Source organism: Mus caroli, unplaced genomic scaffold (assembly GCF_978045245.1).
Source record: "Mus caroli unplaced genomic scaffold, Mus_caroli_1 scaffold_1, whole genome shotgun sequence".
Taxonomy (NCBI): domain Eukaryota; kingdom Metazoa; phylum Chordata; class Mammalia; order Rodentia; family Muridae; genus Mus; species Mus caroli.
In genome coordinates this window covers 50,063,074-50,085,317 of record NW_028227256.1, presented here as the reverse complement: position 1 = coordinate 50,085,317, position 22,244 = coordinate 50,063,074, and the positions used below count along the sequence as shown (strand labels likewise).

The 22,244-nt window shown below is 38.5% G+C and overlaps 1 protein-coding gene across 12 annotated transcripts in view; it reads left to right on the top strand.

Annotated features, from left to right (window-relative positions):
• Pms1 (PMS1 homolog 1, mismatch repair system component) overlaps positions 1-22,244 on the top strand; it is a 98,926-nt gene that overhangs the window by 8,693 nt on the left and 67,989 nt on the right. For all 12 annotated transcript variants that reach the window (XM_029479084.2, XM_029479079.2, XM_029479076.2 and 9 more), the window contains 2 exons: positions 6,561-6,743; positions 13,710-13,812. In XM_029479084.2, coding sequence (XP_029334944.1) covers positions 6,561-6,743; positions 13,710-13,812 — 286 coding nt within the window. The remainder of the gene's footprint in view (positions 1-6,560; positions 6,744-13,709; positions 13,813-22,244) is intronic.

The following is a 22,244-nucleotide window of genomic DNA, read 5'->3' as shown; positions in this document are numbered from 1 at the left end:
ACTATAAATTCATACTGTTGTATATTGTGAGTTATTCTTATTGCACATGCTGTTTTCTGTTCTTATGGAAATAAAGACTTTAAGTGTTTTCCTACCATCATTCCTCAGCACATAAGCATGTAAATCCCTCTTTTTTCAAGTTATTATATGTCAGGATGTTACATTTTAAAATTTCCCGTGACCTCCTTGTAAAATCAAAATCAAATCATATGCTTCCAACATACAATGGCACATGATATACAGGACCATTCTAAAATGGAGGAAAAGGTGTATAATGAAATAGCGGATAAAAGCAAGACTGAATGTGTGTGTGCTGTCAGGACATGCCTACAGCACCTCACTATAAATTCATACTGTTGTATATTGTGAGTTATTCTTATTGCACATGCTGTTTTCTGATCTTATGGAAATAAAGACTTTAAGTGTTTTCCTACCATCATTCCTCAGCACATAAGCATGTAAATCCCTCTTTTTTCAAGTTATTATATGTCAGGATGTTACATTTTAAAATTTCCCGTGACCTCCTTGTAAAATCAAAATCAAATCATATGCTTCCAACATACAATGGCACATGATATACAGGACCATTCTAAAATGGAGGAAAAGGTGTATAATGAAATAGCGGATAAAAGCAAGACTGAAACCGAGCAGGGCAAAGTCCAAATCCCGCAGCTGTGAGTCCAATATCAAAGAGCTTGGATGGACATATCACCCATTTCTCTCCTCTTTGTTATCTGCAACATACTTCTCTCTCTTGAGCTGGTTCTCCCTCCTGAATGCAGCTTTCCTCAATAGACATTGCAGGCTTCTGGCATCTGCAACATCTTGGAGTCTCTAACATAATCCAGACTTCACTAAAGTGAAGCTGTTAAAACAATTCCTCTCAGAACAAAATACTCCTCACAGGAGCAAATACCGAGACTGAAAGAAAGGCACCTAGAGACTGTCCCACCTGGGATCCATCCCATATACAGTTAACAAACCTAGACACTATTGTGGATGCCAGGAAGTGCATGCTGACAGGAGCCTGATATGGCTGTCTCCTGAGAGGTCCTGCCAGAGCCTTAAAAATACACAGGCGGATGCTGTCAGCCAACCATTAGATTGAGCGCTGGGTCCCCTATAGATGAGTTAGAGAAAGGACTGAAGGAGTTGAAGGGGTTTATAACCCCATAGGAAGAACCTATGGTATCAACCAACCAACCTCCCCGCCCCACACCCAGAACTCCCAGGGACTAAGCCATCCACAAAGGAGTATACGCGTGGCTCCAGCTGCACATGTAGCAGAGGATGGCCTTATCAGGTATCAGTGGGAGAAGGAGAGGTACTTGGTCCTATGAAGGCTTGATAGATGCCCCAGTGTAGGGGAATTGAGGGCAGGGAGGTGGAATTGAGTTGGAGTGTGTAGGAACACATCATAGAAACAGGGGAGGGGAGGATGTGATAGGGTGTTTCCAGGAGGGAGGGAAACCGGGAAAGGGGATAACATTTGAAATGTAAATAAAGAAAATATCCAATAAAAAATATACATACTTAAAAAACAAAACAAACAAAAAAAACCAGCTCCTCTCAAGCCCTCACCAGGCCTCCATATGGGGACTCCCCTGTCACACATCTGGTGTAGGCAGCTTTCCTTAACCAAGGAAGAAGAGTCTAGTCCCTTTACTCTTACTCCTTGAATTACGTTTGCATAAAGTTTGATTTGTTGATGCTTTTCTTTGTTGTATAAACTTTCTTTCACTTCCTAGGCCTTTTCTTCTACAACTTGCCTGATTAGCTGGGTAGGGTCTTGCCCTGTGGACTCTACCCTCTTTATTGCCCCCACCTGCTTATGTCTTTCAGCACAGACCAAGGCTCCAATTTGACATTACATCCTCCAGTGCTCTTTTGATCCTCAAAATGTGCTTGCTCTTTTACATTGAAGATTTACCTATCAGTGGTCACTAAATACTGCATAATAGAGTCATCCTAAACTCTATGGAAATTTCCCCTACTAGGACATTAATCCAAAACTCTTCAACTTAACCTCAGGCAGATTCTTAGAACAAGGGCAAAAAGCAGCCACAATCTTTGCCAAGTTATCACAACAATGGTCTCTAGCCTAGTTGCTAATATTATTCCCCTCTAAAGCCTCTTGAGCTGGGCCTATATAATCCACATTGCTTTCAGCACTACTGTCTTCCAGGTTTGTACTAGGGTGACCTATTAAATCCTGTTCACAGCATTCAACAGCTTTCCTGCCCCAGTCTTTTCCATATTTCTCCAGAAAGCAGCATGGTCTGTTCTGTCACAGGAATACCCTAAACCCTGGTATCAACTTAGGTCATAGTTACTTTTCTATTGCTGTGAAGAGACAGCATGACTTAGACAACCTAGAAAGCATTTAGTTGAGGGCTTACTTATAGTTTCAGAGGTGCGTCTATTAACATGGCAGGAGGAATGGTGCCAGGCAGGCAAGCTTGATGCTGGAGAAATAGCTTAGAGCTACATCCTGATTCACAAGTTAGAAGCAGAGAGAGACTCCAGACCTGAAAAGGCCACATCTCCTAGTGCTTCCCAAAATAGTTCTACCAATTAGGAACCAAATATGAGCCTATGGAGGCCAGTCTAATCAAACCTCCGTAGGCTCTAAATGTAGTTATGCAGTTTTGTAAAACAGACAAAGTATATTATGAGTATTGATAATTACAGAATCAGCTGATCAAACCTGAAAGATTTGAAGATGTTCTGTGTTCTAAAAATAGCAAATGTTCCACCACGATTTAAATATGCAAAAATAAACAGGCATCTCTATCCCATCAATGTGCAAATATGTGTTCATCTTTAATAAATGATAAAAGTATATGTATAACAAAATATGTCACTTATTAAATATCAAATTTGCATACCTATTTTATTATATATATATGTGTATATATATATATATATATATATATATGTGTAAAAATTTGGGGAACGAAAAGAAATTATGGGTGGGAAAAGTTTAGGAAGCACCCATCAGTGCTTGTGACATTGCTCATTTGAAGTTTCAAGCTTATAGAGTTATACCCTATATTTTTGTGTCCTCCCTACCTGTTTGTAATCTACTATATACTAGGTGTGTAGGAGTATGTTAATGAAGGTAAGAATATGGTTTTAAAAATCTACTTGTTAGATTTTTTGGTGTTGTTGTTGTTGTAAGCACCGTGACATTATTATTCTGACAGAGCCACCCTGTAATAAAAGGATCTAACTTTCATTTATTATCAGCTAAAATTCCAATGGCTATAACATTCCAACCACTTCTTACAAAAATTATCTTGGTTGCCAATTTACAGAGAATCAATGTTCCCAAAGCTTACCTCAATCACTTAATCAGCTAGTAGTGAATCTGTGATTGGAATCTAGTGTTCCTGACTTACGGTTTCTCATTTATGAGCATGTTCTTAGCATGGTTGGACTAACAGGTTAGCTGGGGGCTTCATTAGGCAGATACTATGCTCTACTCCTAATGTTTCAGATTATAAGTGAAGCTTTAGTGTGTGCATAATATAGCAAGTTGCTGGCTGCTGCTATTGTTGCTGCTGCTGCTATGCAATTCATAACAGTAGCAAAGTTACACTTATGAAGTACTAACAAAATAAGTTTATGGCTGGGGGGTCACCATAACATGAAGAGCTGTTTTAAAGGGTCACAGCATTCGGAGTTGAGAACCAGTGCTTTAAGTAATATGCTATGTGCTTGAGATGTGAAAGACAGCTTATTGAATTAAAATTGAAGTGACTGTTTTCCTTAGGTATTTCATATATAACTAGCCTTATTAGAATACAAGTGACAGTAAGTCCAAGTGATTGTGTCCTTACATCTGTCAGATGGCATCAGAGTCTCTGAGGGAGACACATACACTGTCACTCTTACTTCCTTGTGGGACTTTGCCCTTTTGCTCTTTCCTGTTTAACTCTCTCAAAATGTGTCTTGTTCTTAAATGTTTCTGAAAGAAAAATTGTTTCTTAAAATACTGTTAACCAGGCAATGGACACATTCTTACAGAAGTAAACTAGTGCTGTGACTTTAGTTACATAGTTACTCTCAGCATTGGCTATGTCTGCTGTAGGATTTCTGAGTAAACTGCCTAACTGGGTCTAATAAATGTACTTAGGCATGTTTTATTCTGATTCTGGACATATGTTAATATTGTTTTAAATATACATTGGAATGTTTGTGTTTTCATCTTACTCAGATCCCTGGAGTTATTTATGTTGTAAGATTTACATTTATATTATGTTGCTGTTTAATGAAATAAAGCAGACATGCTGTTTTTCAGAATGTCATCTTAATTTTACATTGAGAGACAGGTGGAAACTGAAATCTGAGATATCTTCTCATAGTGTTTTATAACGCATAGTTTATTCTTAAAAATACTCACAAAGTATTATATGATTTTAGGTTATTAAAGTATGACATCATTGTATAAAACAGAGTCAATGTAATTCCTGGAAGACGTTTATCCCCTTTGTAGCTTGCACCTGAGGTGATGTTTGCAGAGTCTTTTGCAGTAAGGCTGATGACAGTTGATGAGCACGTTTACAATATGGCCGTCATAAAAATTCATAGGGGCATTATAGAAATTTGGTTACTCTTAAACACCTTAGTATAATAGAATTAAACTATGAATTGGGTTTTTCTTCTTAATTTTCAAATTTAAAAAGAGATTGCCAAGTTAGATATATTTTCTCAACCATTTCTTGCTTGGTGAACTTTCTAAAACAGTTTTGAGAATTATCATGTGTAAACACTTAAAATATTTTTTATTAGATATTTTCTTCATTTGCATTTCAAATGCTATCCCCAAAGCCCTTTATACCCTCCCCCCACCCTGCTCCCCAACCCACCCACTCCCGCTTCTTGGCCCTGGCATTCCCCTGTACTGGGACATATGATCTTCACAAGACAAAGGGCCTTTCCTCCCATTGAGAGCTCATCCTCTGCTATATGCTCCAAATGCAAGGGCATTCACATTCATTAAAGAAACTATAGTAAAGCTCAAAGCACACATTGCACCTCACACAATAATAGTGGGGGAGTTCAATACCCCACTCTCATCAATGGACAGATCCTGGAAATGGGAACTAAATAGAGACACATTGAAACCAATAGAAGTTATGAAAGAAATGGATTTAACAGATACCTACAGAACATTTTATCCTAAAACAAAAGGATATACCTTCTTCTCAGCACCTTATGGCACCTTCTCCAAAATTGGCCATATAATTTGTCACAAAACAGGTCTCAACAGATACAAAAATATTAAAATTATCCCATGCATCCTATCAGATCACCACGGACTAAGGCTGATCTTCAATAACAACATAAATAATAGAAAGCCAACATTCACGTGGAAACTGAACAACACTCTTCTCAATGATACCTTGGTCAAGGAAGAAATAAAGAAATTAAAGACTTTTTAGAGTTTAATGAAAATGAAGCCACAACATACCCAAACTTATGGGACACAATGAAAGCAATCCTAAGAGGAAAACTCATAGCTCTGAGTGCCTCCAAAAAGAAACCAGAGAGAGCACACACTAGCAGCTTGACAGGACACCTGAAAGCTCTAGAAGAAAAGGAAGCAAATTCACCCAAGAAGAGTAGACAGCAGGAGGACTGAAATCAACCAAGTGGAAACAAAAAGAGCTATTCAAAGAATCAATCAAACCAGGAGCTGGTTCTTTGAGAAAATCAGCAAGATACATAAACCCCTTAGCCAGACTCACTAGAGGGCACAGGGGCAGCATCCTAATTAACAAAATCAGAAATGAAAAGGGAGACATAACAACAGAACCTGAGGAAATCCAAAACACCATCAGATCCTACTACAAAAGGCTATACTCAACAAAACTGGAAAACCTGGATGAAATGGACAAATTTCTAGACAGATACCAGATCCCAAAGTTAAATCAGGATCAGATGAATGACTTAAACAGTCTCATATCCCCTAAAGAAATAGCAGCAGTCTTTAATAATCTCCCAACCAAAAAAAGCCCAGGGCCAGATGGGTTTAGTGCAGAGTTCTATCAGACCTTCAAAGAAGATCTAATTCCAATTCTCCTCAAACTATTCCACAAAATAGAAACAGAAGGTACTCTAAAAATATGTTTTATAAAGGTAAAAAGGAAGGACTTGCTAAAGATCAAGCTAAATAAGGATGACTGCTGGATTCTTGGTGAGGTCAGGTTGCGATTTGCTGGTTACCGGTAGTGTTTAGTTTTAGTTCATTTGGAGGATGATATATATAAAAGCTATGTCAGAAATTTTAATTTTAAATATAAATGACCATAAATACCTATGCTAGTGAGAAAATTAATAGAATCCTCAGAGAATAGACTGACCTCTTTGTGTTCGAGTTGAATCAAGATCCAGACAAAACAAGTACTTTATTGTACAAAACGTACATAGGAGTTAGCAAAGCTAAAGAATTGACACTCCTGTGTGTATAGTGTCAACTTTTCCTTCAAGTTGTCAGATAACCAGATTGTTTACCTTGTGTTAAATGTGACTGCAGCTTAATGTTCTTTTTATAGGAGAACTATGGATTTGATAAAATTGAGATTCGGGACAATGGTGAGGGCATCAAGGCTGTAGATGTCCCTGTAATGGCAGTGAAGTACTACACCTCAAAGATCAGCAGTCATGAAGACCTTGGAAATCTGACAACTTATGGTTTTCGTGGTGAAGCCTTGGGGTCAATATGTAATGTTGCAGAGGTAAGGAAGTTTATATTGACTTTTTTTTTTATTAACTTCTCAATGACCAAATATTAGAATTAGGAGAAAATCAATTCATTGTTTGTCAGAGTAGCTTAAAATATTTTTTTTTACCTTATGATAAAATACACTGAATATGAAATTTACCATTTTTACCTATAATTTGGTGGTGTTAGGTATATCTACATTGTTGTGTGTTTATCAATTTGTACTTGTTTCTGGGTTATTTTCCTCTTCCTAAGTTAGAACTCAATACCCACTATAAAGAAAGCCTGCTTTCTTTCCTCCTCTTCTCTGTCAGGTCCTGTTCGACTTTCTAGCTCTACAAATTGACATTAAAGCTACCTCATAAAAGTGGACCATCCGTATCTGGCTTATTTTACTTTATATAATGTCTTCAAGGTTTGTGCCCATTGTGCTGTAACACTCGCAGGACCTCCTGAACCAGGTGTGTTTTCATGCCTGTAATTCTAGTGCCATGGAGGCTAGCTTATCAGTACAGAGTTTGAGGCTATCCTGAGCATCATATTGAAATTAGCATACTAGACTATATCATACATTCCTTTTATTTATGCATTCCTTTGCTTTTGGATTCGTGGCTTGCTGCCATGACAAGAGTTGCTCTGATCACAGGTGCTCCAAAACTTCTTTAGGTCCTTGCTTTTGGTGAAGGAGACCTTAGTACTGCATATGATAATTCCATCTTTAATATTTCGAAAAATAGTAATGTGTATTTTGTGATATTTTCATTCATTAGAGCAGGTTGTTTAATAGACCATTAGCTTGGAAAAGTTGTGTTTAAAAGTCAACGTTTAACTGTAGCACACTTTAGAGCCTTTATCCTAAAGTAGGTTGTGAATCTAAAGGTAGTCTATAGTATATATATTTTCCTGTACCCGCTTGATTATGAAAACTGTTTCTTAAGAGGCATGCTACTGAATTGTTTTTGAGTCTGTGGAACACACTGTAAATGCCACCGTGGTAAATGTAGGTGATGGAATTGAGTTCTCTAGCTGAGTTGACTTGCCCTACCCCATAGGATACCTAGGGATAGATTGGGATAGAAAGCAGTTGGATGCTGCAACTTAAGGCAAGTGACTGCTGGCTGTGTACTTGTAATTTCTTTAGAGCCTTTGCTTCAGTTCCTCACACACTCAATTGTCTTAGACTGCCAGGTTTTATAATTACTCGTAACCTTAGTCTCTGGTTTGTATGTATCTCAGTTGTTTTTGATTGTATGACTTGACAAGCTTCCTATGCTAAACTTTTTCTGTGTAGGTGTTGGGCCCTGTCATTCTCTGAAGGTTATCTGTGTGCTGGTAACTGTGAAGGTCTCTTTAATTATTGAAAATTTCCCCATGGCCATATTACTTGTGCTAAGGCCAGAATACACCATTTAGGTAAGATTGCCAAAAAGTCATCACATGTGCACCTAACATTTAGAAAAGTGGCGTGAACGTGAGTTACGCCGTGTCCTCCTCTCTGGTCATTGAATGTCTATTTGGTGGCCTGATATCAGCCGTGTGGTATCCTCCAGATTCACTGTAGTCCTTTTTCCTTTTTATGCGTGCATGCATGTACTTGACTAAGGATTCACTTATGCTCTGACTTTGGAGCTCTGTAAAGTGGGACCTTAGTAGGCTGGGAAAGCATAGCAAAGGTGATGAAATTGAGTCGAAAGTTCTGCCCTTAAGACAAAGAGGACTAGACCTCAGTCCCTGGACTGCAGATATTCAGAGCTAGTTTGAGGAGGAAATCCCCAAGTGTCCCCTAGAATCTACTCCAGACCTAGTGTACCAGGTGCATCTTCGTCTCGTTCACTCAGCACTTGCTGTACTTCGACTTCACTTGAGACTCCACATAGATTTTAGGAAAGAGTAGATGGAGAGTACAGCTGGGAATTGCCAGTCTTTCTTCTGGAGAATGTACATGGCAGCCTTGCAACTAGTGCAGAAATCACATTTTAAAAGGAGTATAGAGTTTGAGACCTCTGAGCTTTCTACTGCAGCTCTGTGGTTAGAGCTTTGGTCAGCTGTTTTAGTGTAGAAATATTTGATCATTTGGCTGTTGTCTAAACTAGCTGATAGAAATTAACCTTTATGTTGTGAGAGTATTGTCAGGAACTAATGTATTTTGATGTGTTTGTTTTCTGACGATGTGTCCAACCTTGGAGTGGTTGTACCAGCTTTGCCTGCTAGATGGCAGCACAGTACTTAGTCTTCATGAATGTGACTTCCTCTGTGGTTCTGACTTCTGATGGCCATTTGCTTGTCTGTTGGTCACTATCTTGCTTGATTGTTTGTTTCCTTTTTTATAGATTAGTTAAGTTCACTTGACACCCACACTTACCAACTTATCTTTTTAAGACATTCAAAAGGACTCAAATACAAATAATTGAAATCATTTTACTTATCAAAATTCCAGAAGAATTATTGAAGTATCACAGTAATACAGTGATTAGGTTTGATTTTATCTGAAACCTCTAGTAGTCGTTGTAGACCTTAGTGCACTGCACAGATTCCCTGCCTTAAGATGCATGCTTCCAAGAGTGCTGGTCACTAACAGCTCATGGCTGAGTTTCCTTTGCTTCCTCTGAAGAGATCTGTATTATCCAGGTCGCAGAGAAGAAGCAGTTGACACTCAGTGGCTGTTTGGTGAAGGGTTGTTAAGGTACAACCAGCTCAGGAAAATGCTTCTCTGTCCTCTCCTATAGGTGCTCATGCCAGACCATGCCCCAGGAAAGGGCTGTTCATTAATGTCTGTCTCAAAGTCTACTCGCTGGCTAACCTTACTTGGAGATCTTCTGTAGATAATCCCTTCATGTTACTGATGAGGAAAATGGGACCTTGCAGAGTTAAATGCCAACCGAGTTTTCTTACTCCAATTTCAAAGCCATCTATAAGGACCATTCATTATAGTGGAGATGAAACCCTCTTGTAACCATGTGTTATCATAGTCATCACAATGCATGCCACATTGCTCTGGGTTGGTGCTGATACAAACTGGTCTTTACTAGATAGAATTATAGCACTTTCAATTATGTAAGCCCACAGACTTATCAATTATAATGTTGTCTGTTCATGATTTTACTGTTACTTTTCAGTGTATTCATACTATTAATCAAAAGCTAGGGTTTACTGTACCTTGTTACAGTTGTAAGAGCTTCCTACATCTTATCTGTCCCATGCCTTTTAGATACATTGAGAAGTTATATAGCCATTTTTTTTTTTTTCTGCTTTGGACTCCATTGTAAAAAACAGTATGCTGCTGTGCTTAAATCAGTGATGAAATCAGTTGCTTATTCCCTGTCTAAAGGCAATCACATTTACCTACACTCCTCATGTTGGTGAAACTTTTCTGAAAATTTGCAGCCGTTCTTAGGCAAATCCCTGCTACTTTTCACAAAACATCTTTGTTCTGTAGTGCAAGTTGATTGTTTTTGTCTTGTTCTTTCCTATTGATTGTTGTGGTCCTCATATTTGTTACTTCATAACTAACATTCATATTTGCAAGTCCACCCATGCAGTACTTTTAGAGTTGTCACAGTGGGACTGGTACTGCTCTAAGCAGTCACATTTGTTACATGCCATTCTATAGAGAGAACATAGGCTCTGTAGGTGTATTTAAGCCCCCATGCTTAGAGGGGTGCACTGAAAAGCTGGGAGACTTGTAAAGGGCAAGAGGAAGCCTCCAGTGTTAGACTGATGGCAAACAAATAAAACCAACTTTCTTCAGTATCTGGAGCTTCCTGTGTCATTCTCAGCCACAGCAGTAGAACTTTAGTGTGAACAGGGTTGCGAATTTTTTTAACGATTGGGAATTTTTGAATCCTCCTTCCTAAATGGTGGTTTAGCTCATTACAGGCAATACAAATGTTTTGAAAAGGGTACAACCGTTACCTTAAATGAATTTGCGTCAAGAAAAGTTTTACTTGAATTGTCAGGATGTATCTGAAGTAATTTTGTTTACATTTCATCTAACTCCTATGGTGAAACTGCTTGCATAAGGTTTAAATGATTTTACATAAGTTTTCAAAAAGGATTTGTTTGTTTGTTTATTTATTTAATGTATACAGATGCTCTATCTTTATATACACCTGCATGTCAGAAGAGGGCATCAGATCCCAGTATAGATGGTTATGAGCCCTGTGTGGTTGCTGGGAATTGAACTCAGGGCCTCTGGAAGAACAGACAGTGCTCTTAACCACTAAGCTATCTCTCCAGCGCCTACATAACTTTTAATAACAGAGCTAACATAATCTTCAAGATCTCTGAAGAATTCTAAAAGGTACTATCTTAAAAGCTTGACGTCACTAGATTTCAACAACTGCTCATTGCCTTGTGAGAATCACCAATGATTGTGTGTGTGTGTGTGTGTGTGTGTGTGTGTTATTAGAGACACTCCTGATCATGAGTTAGTGTAGAGCACAAGCTCTTGCTGCATAGCTAATACATTTTGAACCTGTGCCTGTCAAAGAAGAGATTTCCTGCCCAGGACATGAAATGAACCCTCGAAATACAATTCCTTCCTCTGAGGAATATGCTGTGTTTCATGAATTTGTAAAACGTAACTATATGTTTTCTTCACTGTCTCACCATAAGCATTGCCCACATGAATACATTTCCATAGGGCCCTATAAATTGACATTAATGAAATTTTATTGTTAAAAACCATAGTGTTCTTTTTTTTTAAGTATAACGTAAGTGTTAATATTTTTAGCATTAAAATCCTGCTTCCTTTCTTTTCTCATCTTGATCTAGGTGGGTGTGTACTTACTGTTCACTAACATGTCTAAAGCATGAACAAATTAGTGTCATAAAGGTGGCTTTGAAATGGTAAAAGCAAAATCACATGTAACCTTACAAAGCATTAGCATCCTCATCTTATCATCACCCTCCTGGAGAGAGGGTGTAATCATTTATTTGGGAGCCTCTAGAAGCCACTGGCAGGGTTAGCACTGGGACTCCGAGTCCCAGGGCTGCCTTTGCTCAGTGACACCAACATTTTGTCAGGTGGCTTGCACTTGGAGAATAGAAATAGAATTCAATTGACCTTGGCATTTTGAAGAAGCAGTTATTTAAATGTAGAATTACTTTTAAAGGGACAATTGTAGAATAACAAAACATAGAAAAATATCTCTATCACTTATTGTTCTGTTTGTTTTGGATAAACAAATCAAATAATACATTGGATATTTTAGACTCAGTGTGGCTGGTAAGATCTAGATTAAAATTAAACACCATTAACTTATGGAATAGATTTTTTTTCAGCAAAGTAGAACAGTTAGAATGTACAGAAACACACAGCTTTACCTGAAGTGACAACCTTCCCCTCTGCCACCTTTTTTTTGAACAGTAATCACACAAATAGCAGCTTGATACAGTACCTCTAGTAAAAGTTCAGAAGACATTTCAGAAAACCTGTTAGTATCTACTAATTCTTGAAACTTAATGAGATCTCTCTCTCTCTTTCTCCACACATACACACACACATACACACACAAACATGGACGGGAGGTGTGCTGGGGATGGTATGGGTACCCACACATAGTGCCCAGGTGTTTCATAGTGCATATGCCACCAATAAGTCTACTGAGGACAGATGATAGAGCTATGAAATATAGACCTCTAGCTGGACCTAGATAAGTCTCATCAGTACAGCTGGATTTTTGTAGATTCTAACTTGTGCTGAGTCCACGGATAGTCAGAAGAGATAACTCCTAACTTTGGACCACCACTTATCACAGGGCTGCTCTCTTTTAGTCCACTTTTCTTTCCCTGACAGCATCCCTATTCTACACCAGTGCGTCTTGTCTGGTTTTCATTTTCTGTTCCATTGAGGCAGTGTCTCCTGCCAGTATCACAGGTTGGTAAACAGAATATGGATAGTTCAGAAAAGTGCGGGATTCTTAAACCTTATTCCACAGCTGACATCATAAGGAAATATTTTGTGCTTTAATGGAGCCTTTTCCTATGATCATATGCTTAATGCTGACTTTAATGAGAAATTTATACTTAAACATTGTTTTAAACTTGTTTTTTTTAAAAAAAAACTTTAAATATTTGTGTCTATATTTAAATTTTACTATTTGAAACTATAATTGTTTTTTTAATAAACTAAATGTTTTATATAAAATATATAAGGAAAAGAAAATGATTACTGGTTATTCATTTTCCATAAATTTGTGGAAATTATTATAAAAAAGATTCTGCATGGTATAATTGAGGTATACTGGTTGTGTTTTAATTAAAATGCTCAAATACCAGCTCATTTTCACCATTAAAAAATCACAGGCTGTTCTGTTGTTTAAAAGTGTAATTCCAAAAAACACTACCAGAGAAGTATCCAGACTAATGAAGCATTGGACTAGAGCCTCAGCCCAGGGAACCCGAGTTCAGTTTCAGGCACCCACATGGAGATTCACAACCCACTGTAACTACAGCTCCAGGGGATCTATCTGAAGCCTCTGGCCTACATCTGAACATATGTGTGTGTATATAATTAATCTCTCTCTCTCTCTCTCACACACACATACACACACACACAAACCATTTCATTACAATAAAATAAGGGAATTGCCAAGTAATATCCTTTTTACTATTGAGTAAATATGTGATTATTTATTTACTTACTTAGACAAGGTCTCTACTCTGAGATCCAACCTGGTCTAGATCTCACTGCAGTTATCCTGCCTCAGACTTCCATGTGCTAGAGTTGTAGGCATGGCTTACCATGCTGGCTTTGTGAAAATTATCTTGGTTGCCATAGATAAATGTTGTAGTGATACATTCCTTTGATCCAGGATTCAGAAGGAGGCAGGAAGATCATGAGTTTGAGACTAGTCTAAAGTACACAGTACGATCCCATTTCAAAGTGTGAAAGATATAGGAGGGTAAAAGAGTAAAAGAGGAGGGTAAATTCTGTTAGATTGCCATACACATTTTTGGTTTGGTTTGTTGTTTCCAGGTGGTAGTTACAACAAGGACATCTGCTGATGACTTTAGCACTCAGTATGTTTTAGATGGCAGTGGCCACATACTTTCTCAGAAGCCTTCACATCTTGGTCAAGGTAAGTGTACTCACTCTGTGTGTGTGTGTGTGTGTATGTATGTATGTGTTTGTGTATGTGTGTGTTTGTGTATCTGTGTATGTGTAAAATTGTTGTTGTCATCACACACATCATTTAAAAAGGAAAGAGTTTTGCCTTGAATTAAATAGCACTTAAAAAAATACAAAATAAAATTACAAAGACAGGGTGACTCAAGGTGACTGAGTACCTGTAGCAGCAAGTGTTTTAATGTTGTTGGGTCACTAGTATCATTGTCACAGATGAGGGAGAGCGTTTTACTGAAGCACTTAAAACATCATTTTTCATAAACTGTAGCCCCGAGACGATTTAAAAGTATTTATTGATAAAAAGTTCATACAGAGGCATAATATTATAGGTAGAAAGGTGTGATGGTTGCTCGGCTCCTACAGTTTACCAACGTACAGCTGGAGTCTTACCTGACACTTTTTCCACTTCCCCACGCTCTCATTCCGAGATAAATAAATATATCAACTATTTATTAGTTTTTATTGTTTTACACACATCTTTGTAATTTTATTTTGTATATTTTTAAGTTCTTCTAAAAACTTAATTCTAAGGTAGAAACAGACTCTTTAGTCTAAGTTCACAATATCCCCTCATCATTTTCCCAGCAGTGGGTGGTTATAGTGGTGCCAATGTCAAAGGTGGCTCCTCTTCAGAATCTGCAAGGGATATTTGTTGTTTGCCTTCTCACATCTAGAATATTAATTTAATTTATGTTCCTTGTTATAGTTGATGAACATAATACACGGTTTGTGCTTTTATTGCTCCAATTTTAATGTTAAAATATTGTATTTACTTTTTTAAATGACTTTGGTCTTTATGAAATTTGTTTTCTTAATTCTGATAAATCCTCTCACTCTGCCTATAATTTTGGAAATTGTCAGCATCATTAGGTCATTAGGGATTACTTTTGCTCATTAGGAATTTACATTTTTGTATTCACAGACAAAATAGAATTAGTAGGAAACCCTAAGTAAATATACTCATTTACATCTGATATATTCATAAGTCAATAAATGTGAGCTCATCTATAATCACCACTTAATTAGATATGTAATAAATACTATATACTTCAGTTAAAGTAATGCACATTATCCATTCAATATGTGTTGTGTTGAACAGAGATAAGTCTTTATTTTATTTTTTGTGTAAGTGTGTTCCCTGTTATGATAGCCTCTGAATCTTAAAAGTTCAAGTTAGGAAAGCACCAGAGGCACTGAGTGCCCCCTAGTAGAGTACTTTGAAGTAGCCCAGTCACCTTATAAAACTTAAAAGTATTTTTATCCCAGTGTTTGCCAGTCTGATCTGGGTGGCCAGTGGCTCTGTATCACTCATACTTCTCATGCTTTTCTGTATTCATCTCCATGGGAACTATGAAATAACAATCCTTACAGAAGGACTCCATCTGATCCTTGCCCTTTTACTGGCTGATTTCTCTTTTTCTACTGACGTCAGTCTTCTCCCTTCTGTAAGTAAAATTAGGTGTGCATGTTAAGGAAGTTTTGTAGTCAGTAAATGCATCTTATATTCATTAGCTTATTTCATAACTCAGGGAACAACACACTTGAAAGGTCAATAGTTACAAAACCAACATGACTTTTTGTAACTCACTTTTTCCACCTAAATATATTTGATTGCTTAGGTAACAGCAACAAAAAAAATCCCAGAGTCTTAATTTCAGATTGTTCTAGATAGGCAAATTATACAACTCTGTGCACACTAAAAGTGATCATGCAGTTACATTGCTTCATGTGGATGGTTTGTGAGTGACTGAGTTGCAGACTCACATTTCACCAGCTGTCATTAGCTTCCATTTAAATGTTTTCTATGTAAGATAAAACTACAGTTCAACCATCCTAATTTATACCTGTGCATTTAAGGTTCTTGTCGATTAACCTCTGCTGTGGTATGAATATCCTTAGCATTTAGTCTTCATATCCTCTGGTCAGATGGCATAACTGTAGGTGCAGTGACAGCCTCTCAATTAGACACTGGGAAATTGTACATATTTAAAAAGTGATTTACTGAAAATTTCTGTTTTTGGGGTATAGGTATATATTTGTTTTTATAGAGTGTTCTGCCCATTTAAAGTTATTTATGATTTTAATAAAATGTTATTTTAGTTGTTCTTCCCTTCTCTTTATCACACTCTCAAACATTATGCCTGAGAGACCTTTTACAAAATATTTATTTTTAATTTATGTGTGGGAGAGTATGTGTGTGTGTCTGTTTGTCTGTCTGTCTGTCCTTATATATGTCTGCCACTTTTTGTATGTATTCTTACAGAGGCCAGGAGATGGTTGGTGTCTGTTACAGGTAATTGTGAGTCACCTGTTTTCAGTGCTGGGAACTGAACTCTGGTCCTCTGCAAGACCACTACAGTCTTTTCCTTTCCCCATCTGCAAAGCAGAGCTGTACTCTTGATCAAGAGGATGTGATAAACACAGAAGTAGAGCAAGCACACTGGGAGGAGGTGGACTCTGAAGAGCAAGCACACTGGGAGGAAGTACACTCTGAAGAGGAAGCACACTGGGAGGAAGTACACTCTGAAGAGCAAGCACACTGGGAGGAAGTACACTCTGAAGAGGAAGCACACTGGGAGGAGGTGGACTCTGAAGAGCAAGCACACTGGGAGGAAGTACACTCTGAAGAGGAAGCACACTGGGAGGAGGTGGACTCTGAAGAGCAAGCACACTGGGAGGAAGTGGACTCTGAAGAGGAAGCACACTGGGAAGTGCACTCTGAAGAACAAGCACACTGGGAGGAAGTGGACTCTGAAGAGGAAGTATACTGGGAGGAAGTACACTCTGAAGAGCAAGCACACTGGGAGGAAGTAGACTCTGAAGAGGAAGCACACTGGGAGGAGGTGGACTCTGAAGAGCAAGCACACTGGGAGGAAGTGGACTCTGAAGAGGAAGCACACTGGGAAGTGCACTCTGAAGAACAAGCACACTGGGAGGAAGTGGACTCTGAAGAGGAAGTATACTGGGAGGAAGTACACTCTGAAGAGCAAGCACACTGGGAGGAAGTAGACTCTGAAGAGCAAGCACACTGGGAGGAAGTGGACTCTGAAGAGCAAGCACACTGGGAGGAAGTGGACTCTGAAGAGGAAGTATACTGGGAGGAAGTGCACTCTGAAGAGGAAGCACACTGGGAGGAAGTGCACTCTGAAGAGAAATCACACTGGGAGGAAGTGCACTCTGAAGAGGAAGCACACTGGGAGGAAGTGCACTCTGAAGAGCAAGCACACTGGGAGGAAGTGCACTCTGAAGAGCAAGCACACTGGGAGGAAGTGGACTCTGAAGAGGAAGTATACTGGGAGGAAGTGCATGCTGAAGAAGAAGCACACTGGGAGGAAGTGCATGCTGAAGAGCAAGCACCCTATTGCAGGAAGTGCTCTTAGGAGAGCAAGCACACTTTTGCTCTTCTAAGCAACTTGTAGCAAGAAGTGCACATAGTTTTTATTCTAAGGCAAGTGGTGTCTCTATCTTCTCTCCATTGACTAGGGGCACCGACAATCTTTAACAATTGGCTGATTTTCAAAGAATTGTACAAAGGAAGTGAAGGAATGCAGAAAAAGGTCATTTTCAGTCTTAACCACTGAGCTTCTCCAGCCTCTGTTCCTGCTTTCCTCTAAGGAAATAGAATAACTCTCCAGCTTTCAAGTCTTAAGGGTGACTGAGTTATTCATAGTATTCATTATAATTTTATGTCCCCTAGTTTTATGCTTGTAGGTTGATTTATTCTCCAGAACAAATACTTTTGAAAGGAGTATTCTTTTCTTGTACCTTGTGAGAAACCCTTGCTATAGATTACTGCTCTGTGGAATTGTGCATGGACTGCAGTTTTGTGTTTTGTAACAGAATAGTGGAACTTTGTTCACTAGTTTAGAATACGTTGTGACAATTCAGCACCCACACTTTTACATTAGGAGTATAAATAGCTGCCTTCATAAGTGGCATAATATAGGGTCATGTAAAAATATAACAGCATATTGCAGGCCTGCATTTTAATTGTGGTGTTTGAAGAATGTGCTAAAGTTAGAGAGCTGAGCAGTCCTCTTGTAAAATATGATAGTGCACTGGGGCCTCCTCTGTCTTAGCTGGTATTACTTGGTTTTTAAGGATACACATTTCATTTGAAATTTAAAAAGTTCTTTTTATCTGTAAGTTTTATTAAAACATTACTTTAAAATTATTAAAATCTTACTTATGATAATTAGCTTATTTGGGCTCTTTTAAGATGGAAAGGTAATTTATGAATGTATGGGTTAGGTATAATGTATTTAGAGCATAATATGTGTCTAAAAGTCAACTAATAATGTTTTTTTTTTTCATAAACATATGTATGAGGTACTGATGTACCTGGTACATCAGTAGGTACATCAGTATAGTAGGTGTCTTTATATTGCCATTTAGGAATTCAATGGTTAGTAAGAAATGGATACGTCAGTAAGTAATGACAGTAATATGAAACCACTGCACCTAGAGTATGGTCAGTGAGATTTTCAGAGAGCATGGCATTTGAGTTGGAAGCTCATGGGTAGAGGGTAAGGAGTGAAAGAAATGGATCCTTCAGCTAGAGAATGATGTATGGAGAATAGACCATTTCTCTGTAGCCATAAAGAGAAAAAAACCCTACAGTTTCAAAAACCTGCATTTTTTTTTCTTTAAATTTATTGAAGAGTTGTGTCATGGAAAAACTTACATGAACTAAGCTCAAGAGAAAGAGCGTCCCTTCCTGCACAAGAAGTAACCGATGACCACATGCTCTGTCTGCTGCTGGCGGGGTTAACTGAGATTGAACGAGTAGGTGCGTAACAGAGCTACCTACCATAGATAGAACGTCGTCGGGTAAGACACTGGAAAACCATCAGCACTTCACATAGCACTTCACCCATGGACTGAACTGCCAGGTTGAAGTATGTGATCCTCATACAGAACTCATTTGCTTACACACAGGACTTTTGCTGACTGAGCAGTGCTGAAGAAAGTTGAGACTGCACTGTACAAAGAGCTTTCAGATTTACAAGAGGAAGAGGATTAATTCCATCGTCAAGCTACAGCATAGGTTGCTACTGGTTCCTGTTTGACAGGAACACAGGAAATACAACCATCTTCAGCAACTGTGATTCTTTTATGTAAATCAAATCAAAGCCTTAAAGGACCTGATCAAGGGAAAATAAGAGCTATCAGCTAAAGAAAAGGTGCAGCGGAGGCAGATGAGCAAAATGAGAACCTCTAGGAAGAACTATTTGCCAAAAAGGTTTTAAAGCAAATCCTGCATCATTAAAGAAAAAAGTTGGGAGTTCGTATGCTAAATGGAAAGTTTAGAAGAACCAAATGAAAATTCTAGAAGTATAAAACTGCTATACCCAAGTATTCACTAGATGGGTGACATAGTTAAGATCTCAATTGTCCCCTTTGTGAAAGGCTTGTTCACTAGTAGGAAGGTCTTTCAGTCATTAGACATTAGGTACGTCCTGTAAGAGGCTACTGGGTCCATATCCCTTCTTCTCTCTTTGCTTCCTAGTTGTTAAGACAAGTTTTCTTGGCCACATGCAGCAAGATGTACAGCTCACTGCAGGTCCCAAAGCATGGTGCCAGATGATCATGATTAAAAAACCTCCAGTTATGAGTTAAAGTAAATGTTTTATTTTTTTAAAATTGACTGGCTTAAGCATGTTATTATGGTCATAGAAAATCCCCCATCCCAGAAAGTTGGTGATAAGAGGTGGGATAATTACGATCCCTGTGCCAGGTGACAATGACAAGTTTTAGAACTAGTTCTTTGGAGGATTGTGCTAGACAAAGTGTAGTGTTGTAAGTGGACTTTAAGGAGTGAAAATCAGATGGTGATAGAAATATGGACAATCAGGCTGGAGGTGTGGCTTGTCAGTTAAGAGTACTTACTGCTCTTGCAGAGGACCTGAGTTCCCAATACCCACATGATACTCACAACTGTTCCAAGGACCCAGTACCTTCCTCTGGCCTCAGATACCTGTACTCACCTACATATGCCCACCCACAGACACACATACACTTGTAATTTGAAATAAAGGTTTTACAAAAAATCCAAAATACATAGTAAAGACGGTGATCATATAGTTTCAAATGGAATTCTATATTGACGGTTGAACATAACACCACCTGTGCAGCACCCTGGCAAAGACTTTGGTTTCATTATTCCCATGCCCTGACATTCTGTGGGGAGTTCAGTACTGGTAGAGAAAGATTGAAAGAAATATAGATTTTAGGCAATGACCTGAGTATTACTGGAAACTTTTAGGTATATTTACAGTGAGAATTGGTAACAAAATGAAAGAAAAATCGTAAAACTTGAAGTTTGGCAAGAAAAGCCGAATATTGAATTTTTTTGGTCTAGAATGGCATGGTTACTGGAAAGGTTAGCACTGATTAAAAAGCCAGCAGCCCAGGAAGACTCTTAAGAAATCAACAACACAGCAAATGAAGTTTATCTCAAAGGCTTCCCAGGGCTTTTTAAGGGCCCTAGGGGCCTTGTTCACTCTCACTGCCCAAAACCCTGTTGGCAAGGCATTAAGAAGCTGCTGTGGCTGTGGAGTCCCAGGGACAGCTTGTGCTGGTAGCAAACCTTGGCAGCCATGTGCTGCTGATTTTATTTTATTTTTTTAAGGACACAGGATGCAGGAGTTAGAAGGGTCACAGAAGCATCTCCTAAGATTTCAGAGGCAGGTCTTAGGAGTTGTGCTAGTCAGGGTTCTCTAGAGAAACAGAACTGATAGGACGGTAGGATATATGTATAGGATTTATTAGAGTGGCTCAGAGGCTATGGTCTGACAATTCAAAGAAGGGTTATCTCCTGATGGAAGATTCCCAGAATCTTGCAGTTCAGCCCACAAGGCTGAACATCTCAGCTGGTCTTAAGCACAATGCCAGAAATTGGCTGCTAGAGTGAGATCAAGCAAGCAGAGAGCGAGAGCTCCCTCCTTTCTTGTCATTTATATTGATTGCTATTAGAAGGAGTGGCCCAGATTTAAAGTGGATCTTCCTGCCTCTAAAGATCCAGAAAGAGACTGAGTCTTCCCACTTCAATTGAATCAATAAAAATTCCTCACAAGTGTACCTAACCTGTTGGTTTTAGTTAATTCCATGTGTAGTTGAAAGCCAAGACTAGCTGTCACAGGAGGACAGGCAGCATGTAGCAGTATTGGAGAACTCTGTAAACAACATCTGACAGTGTAATCCCTAATCAAACCAAGAGTAAACCCAACACTGCAGTGCAGACCCCAGCCAGATTAAGATGCTAGGGATAGAGAATGCAGTTTCAGACAGAAGGCAGAACAGAGGTGTTTTAAGCATTGATCATTTCTAAGAAGAAATAAAATATTTGGAAGAAGCATTCTTGAATGGGGTATTTTGAGATGATTCTATAAGCTTCTGGTACTTAGACTGTGACATGAAGGTTGATAATGGAGTTAGTGTATGTGGGTTTTGGGAAAGAGCATGTACAAAGGTTCTGAGGTAGAAACAAATCTGATGTGCTACAGGAGTAGACGAAAGGACATTGGAAGGGAGGGGAATGAACGTGAACCAGGTTATGAAGGGTCCTGTGTGCTTTCTCCTTTGCAGTCCCTCAGTTTGTACAGTTAATGTGTGCTACCAATAAGTGTTCAAAACATCAAGTCCTACACTGTTCCTTTAGTATCTCTTTCATATCACCAATCCTTATTTAATTATCACGTTAGCTTTTAAGATTCGTTCTCTACCAAATTTATTTTCCTTTTAAAAATACTTGTTTTGTTTGAGAATTCGCAATAAATACTTTTGTATTTGTATTTATATCATTTTTAGTCCTCCAGCTCTTCTTGTGTCTCCACTTGTAACTTCATCATTTCTTTTTATGTGCATGTCTACTACTGAGACCATTTAGTGTTACTCATATGTACATGTTTAAGGCTGACCACTTAGGTTTAAATAATCCATAACAGGGCTTATTCCTGAGGAAGACTGATTCTTCCTCTTAACAGCCATTAATTGCCCATAGTTTGTGTCTAGGAGAGGGGCCTGGTAAGATTTCCCCAGTCTGAGTTCATGTTATTGTGTAGGTCTTGATTAGGTGACCTATTGTTAAGATTTCATGGGGACAACTCTCTATCACACACACACACACACACACACACACATGATACTATTTTGCAGCAGACATCCTAGTGCTTAAATATCTTTCCCCTATCAATTGAGAATGGGTACCCTTTAGTCAGTTCTCTGCATTTTGACCAGTTATGTGTTTCTATGATAGTTTCCATCTGCTGGGGGAAAAAAGGGGGATGGGATTGAAGTTTGAGAGCGATGCTTGTATGTGAGCATAGTATAGGTATTTAGAATGAAGTTTTGAGTTATACTGGTTTAAGAATGTAGCACTAGTAG